The 5,299-nt window shown below is 42.9% G+C and overlaps 1 protein-coding gene across 1 annotated transcript in view; it reads left to right on the forward strand.

Annotated features, from left to right (window-relative positions):
- Nucleotides 1-4,938, forward strand: part of armc8 (armadillo repeat containing 8) — a 19,801-nt gene extending 14,863 nt beyond the window's left edge. Inside the window, exons 18-22 of the mRNA XM_015037100.1 lie at nucleotides 685-780; nucleotides 930-1,025; nucleotides 1,816-1,888; nucleotides 3,594-3,687; nucleotides 3,770-4,938. Coding sequence (XP_014892586.1) covers nucleotides 685-780; nucleotides 930-1,025; nucleotides 1,816-1,888; nucleotides 3,594-3,687; nucleotides 3,770-3,803 — 393 coding nt within the window. The 3' untranslated portion in view covers nucleotides 3,804-4,938. The remainder of the gene's footprint in view (nucleotides 1-684; nucleotides 781-929; nucleotides 1,026-1,815; nucleotides 1,889-3,593; nucleotides 3,688-3,769) is intronic.
- Nucleotides 4,939-5,299: the final 361 nt, after the last annotated feature.

A 5,299-nucleotide genomic window follows, 5' to 3' on the forward strand; every position in this document is an offset into this window, starting at 1 on the left:
GATTCTGCAGCTCCCAGAATAAAGACTTTTATCATGTAGTTTTTGGTAGAAAGAGAGAGAAATGATAAAAACAATCAGTCATCCAAATGGAAATTATTGAGCTCGTTTTAATTTATCATGCGATTAATTGATTTATTGATTAATTGCTTATTGCAACAGGCTCAGATAGAGGCTGATATCGGCCCTCCATGGTGCAGCGTTTTCTCCTGTCAAGTTTATTAGTTAGAGCACATTTCAGCATCCAGGCAGTTCAAAATGCTCTACACTATAAAAATGTAATAAAGCAGCTAATTATGAAACAAGAAATAGACATTACATTTTGCCAAATACCATCATCAAGCGTGTACAGATCAGATAGCTGGGTCTTTAGCCTTGATTTGAAGGAATTCAGTGTTTCAGCTGTTTTGCAGTTTTCTTGTTCCGGATTAGAGGAGCATAAAAATGCTGACACTGCTCTGGGGCATCCATTGCCTCTGACAGTAGAAATGATCAAAAACAGAACGCTGTGCGGGAAATGCAGACACACCAGTTAGAGGTGAGATTCAGGCTGGATTTCTATTGGTTGAGGGCTCAGCCAGCGCTGCGTTCAGGTGTCTCCCTGAGCCGTAATGTGCCGAATGTGAAGGATTTTCTCCAGGCACCTTTAAACACTGACCTCCCTCTGCTCTCTCCTTGTGCTGCCAGCACATAGACCAGATCATGAGCTCTCACGGGAAGCAGATCATGCAGGCGGTGACCCTGATCCTGGAAGCCGAGCACAGCATAGAGGTCAAAGAGCAGGTGAGCGTACGAAAGAGGATTTCTGTGCAGCACTTGGTCCTGCTGCTGCACTGCAGGATGGGATTTCTACATTTTGTCCGAGTTAAATCTGTGGTCAGCTCAGATGAAAGCACCGACTCTTTGTTTTTTTTGTTTTTTTTTCCACTCAGACGCTTTGCATCCTCGCCAACATCGCCGATGGAAACACAGCCAAGGAGCTCATCATGACAAACGATGACATGCTCCAGAAAATTAAATACTACATGGTACGGCCCAGCGTTGAACACAAGCTTGCTTCACTGTAACTTTCTGATTCTGGTTTTCAGCCTCTTTAAAAGAAATGCATTTGTTTAGCTAGAAACTGAACATTTATTTCATTTTGTTTAATTGGATTCGTATCACATGAGGATGTTTCGTATGCTCTTATTACTCGCGTTGAGAATAATCAATAACTTCTATAGGAGAACGCTTTGATGATTTATTGTTATGACTGACGTAAAAATGTTTAGAGAAAAACTATCGATTCAGGATTTCAGGAAACATTTGAGGAATGAATCAATAATGATGAATATAGACATGTGATTAATATCAATACAGCCGATAGAATATTCCCTGAACCGCCAAGCCAGAACCGCACAGCATTCTGAGAGATGTAGGAAAAGGAAAGGATTCAACTGCTCAACCTTTGACAGCGAGCTAAGCTAGTTGGTGGCATCAATTAACTCAGTCTTTGGTTACCTAGCAACAACTGTTGCTAAGTAACTTGGGTAGCAGCAGTTTTATGTTTTGCTGCACTGCTTCATAACTACTTAAAAATAATTTTTAAAAAAACAGTGGAGTGAAACTCTGTAAAGAATTCCACATAATAAAAAAAAACAACTAGCCAATAATTACCAATATTGACAATTATCAGTACTGACTGGTATATGAGCTGATATGATGAGTTTTTCAGTCGTGTTGTCATTCTGAATTGTGCTGACGGCTCAGAAGGCGTTGGTTTCGCTGCGGAGCGGGGACGTGTGTCTCTGACGTCCTCTCTGTCCTCCGTTCCCACAGGGACACTCGAACGTGAAGCTGCAGCTCGCCGCCACCTTCTGTGTGTCCAACCTCATCTGGAACGAGGAGGACGGTAAGGACTGCTGCCAGCTGCTCGATTCAGATTACAGAAGAACTCGGATTAAAACAAACATGGCAGAAAAAGAGTTTCTATTACATTTCTGTTAGTCGCAGGGTTTCTTTTAGTAATTTTTTTAATGTACCCTTTTAAAAGTTGATCGATTTTTGTCGTGAAGCTGAAAAGTCAAACCTGGGCAAAATTCCTACATTATACCAGTCAGTAGTTTTATCATGACAAAATAAAGTTTAAATATGGAGGTGTGTTAGTTTTAACTTCTGTTTAGATTTTGTTTCTGTTCTCTTAAATCCCAACAATAAGTTGCTCTGACATTAACTTTTAAACACAAACAGATCAGCAGCATGTTTCCATGTTGCATGTTTAATATGCCGTATTTTCCGCACCTAAAAACCTTCAATTTCCCCAAAAGCCGACAGTGCGCCTTATATATGGACCAATATTGAGCCACAACAGGTCTAGCAACTACGGTAAGCAGCCGCCGACTTCATTTTCGCCTGTGGAAGAAGAAGCGCGCGGTGCATGCTGGGATAGTTGTCAGAACGCTGGTTTGTTAATAAACTTTGACTAACCTATCTACCTACCAACCGTCTATAATCAGGTCGTCTGCAGGTCATTTAGCACCACGTTCTCCACCAACATGCTGTGTGCGAACGGAGAAGGGTGACCATCGTCCGGCCACGCCCCGGCCCAGTCGCGGAAGGCTCTCCTCGCCGACCGGAGTCGGACTGTTTTGTTGACATTCTTTATGTCAACAAAGTGGCTTTAGACATTCACCAGGGTGCTTCACTAGGGTTACCAAGGGACCAACCCTATACATTTAAAGCCGGGGGGCTGGGGGGGAGACAGAGACTGCGGCGGCAGTGTGTCGGTTGGTCTGCGTTACCCAGAAAGCAGTTGGGCGCAATATCGCAACACCAACACCGCGAGTGAAACAATGACTGGGCCAGCCTACTATATAATGTACTCGTGGACCAACTTTTTATTATCACACATCCACATTTGTAAATTACGGATTAAATCGCGTCCCTAACTGTAGCGTCTTATTCTATGCGCCCTATATATGAAAAAAAGTTTTAAAATAGGCCATTCATTTAAGGTGCGCCTTATAGTGCAGAAAATACGGTAATTAATTACGCTTTTCAATCAACCAAAACAAAACGGTGTTAGTTTAAATTGTGTTTCAGTGTGTTTTCACTGAGGAACATTAGAGTGTCTGGTTGTAATGATCGGTTTCCAGTTTATTTCAGATTTCTCCCACATCATTTTTCAAAGTACTTTCTTGTCCACTGGAATCTGGTTTAAAATTTAATGACCCAGCTGCAACCAAAGTCAAAACATTTGCTAGAAAGCACAGCAAAGTCTTGATATTAATCTTAGAAATTTTCTAGAACAAAAAATGCGAAAAATGTGTAAATATTCAGGAATTTCCAACTTTTTTTTCTGAAAAATTTCTGAAATTAAAATAAAAACTTCTGAATTTTTTTTTGGCAGTAATTTACTCTGTCTACAACGGCCTCAGTTCGCCGTTGTAGAACGATTGAAGACTGGGTATAAATCGATACCTAGTCGATTTATACCGACTTCTTTTTTTAAAGAAGTCCGAGTACCGAGTCTTTTTTTAAAAGTAGAATCAGGTTGAAAATCCTGGAGTCTTCGACACGATGATGAAGTTTCCCGTTTGCTCCCGGTTGTGCGCCAGGCTCTCAGGATCGCCAGGACAAGCTGAGGGAGATGGGCTTCGTGGACGTCCTGCACAAACTGACGCAGTCAGCCGACCCCAACCTCAGTGACAGGTTGTTCCAGAAACCCCCTCTGCTCCTCCGTCACCAAAGTCTGACCATAACCATGACGACGATGTGTTTGTGTCTCTGCCAGGGCGAAGACGGCGCTGCAGCAGTACCTGGCATGACTACAGTGGGCAGCGATCCTCTACTGCCAGCCTAACTGACGGTCATCTAGAGGACGCCTGCCGCTGCCTCTTTGGGTTTATGTTGGCTTTCGTTTTGAGACTTGCACAAAGACACCTTTTTGTTTCGTCTTGGACCTGTGGCCCGCGTTTCTCCTGCCTCCCGTTTCCAGCGGTTCTTCTCGGCCCCAACTCTTCCTGGAGCAAGAGGAGGCTCCGAGCGTGTGGCTGTTTGGTTGTTGGAGAAATTAGGGAAGTTTTACTTTTTTTTTTTTTTTGTCCTTTTGTCTGTTTTTGCTTGAGAGGTAACTTTCTGGGGTTTGACGTCAGAATCCCATACATGCGCTGGTCTGAGGCCTCTCTTCTTCTGGGACTCCTGATGGTGGAGATTTGGAACAGGAGAACTTCCTGGTGTTTGGATTAATATTGCTGTTAATATTAATGTCTACCCAAGGCATCACTAGCAAGGATATATTTGGAAGAAATGCCTATTTTGAAACTTTGGGTGTTTTATTTTTTTGTGGACATATACCTCGTAAATAAATATAAATATATACATATATATATATATATAAATTTAAACATAAATATATATTTTTGGATTTTTATTTTCCCCTGTTCTCAGCCCACTGACTTCATCCTGTCCCGCTACACCTCCACTCTCAGCACAGTTGGACCTGCAGCCTGATTGGATCGCCATTAAAACCCTGAATTTTGTCTGCAGGGGTGAGAACAGAAAACAAACCCAAGGATCCCAGATTTCTAAGTTTCCGTTGGTGACCGTGAAGAGGCTGCCTGCACTCGACGCCCATCACCTCTGCCCAGTGTCCTTTCAGTCCCCATGAGAAATGTAGATGGTGGTGCTTAAACCAATCTGCTCCGTTATCAGTGGACCAGAGGAGGATTCACTGTGTCACCCTCCCCCCCTCCTCCCCTCTACTCCTTTGTCTGTGTGTTTGTCAGAATGAAAACATGGACAGGAAGCCCCCTCCTCCAATAGGTCCACCTAGCGCTCCGGTGTAGAACCTCCCCTCCATCCAGGGGTTTTTAGTGTTGCCCTCTAACATTTCAATCCGTACTGAAGTTCTGATAGAATGAATGTTACAAAGTGGAAAATATATGCAGACCTGCAGAAGGATTCCTTTGTGTTGTGTGTTATTTCTTCTGTAGGGAGGCTGCATAGAGTTTTTGTTTCAGACCCAAACCTAGATAAAGCTAGTTAAAGCTGCAGTATGTAGCTTTTTTTTTTCTTTTTGCATATTTGTTGAAACTGTATGAGAGATAATTTGTGTAAAAAAAATTATTTCTCTGCCTTCTTTCTCCCAGTGCTCCTAGTACTTATTAGAAACAACCAGTCAGAGCCAGGAGGCGGGTCTTGGCGCTGCCAGTCAGCTAGCAGAACCTGTCCTGAATGCTAGGCTGGTTAGCATGGCCACCAATGACGGTGGATAGATGATTTTCCTGTAATGGTAGGTCATTTCTCTGTCATTTAGCAGTGA

This window comes from Poecilia latipinna, unplaced genomic scaffold, assembly GCF_001443285.1.
Source record: "Poecilia latipinna isolate Pla-1442-1.1 unplaced genomic scaffold, P_latipinna-1.0 Scaffold393, whole genome shotgun sequence".
NCBI classification, from domain to species: domain Eukaryota; kingdom Metazoa; phylum Chordata; class Actinopteri; order Cyprinodontiformes; family Poeciliidae; genus Poecilia; species Poecilia latipinna.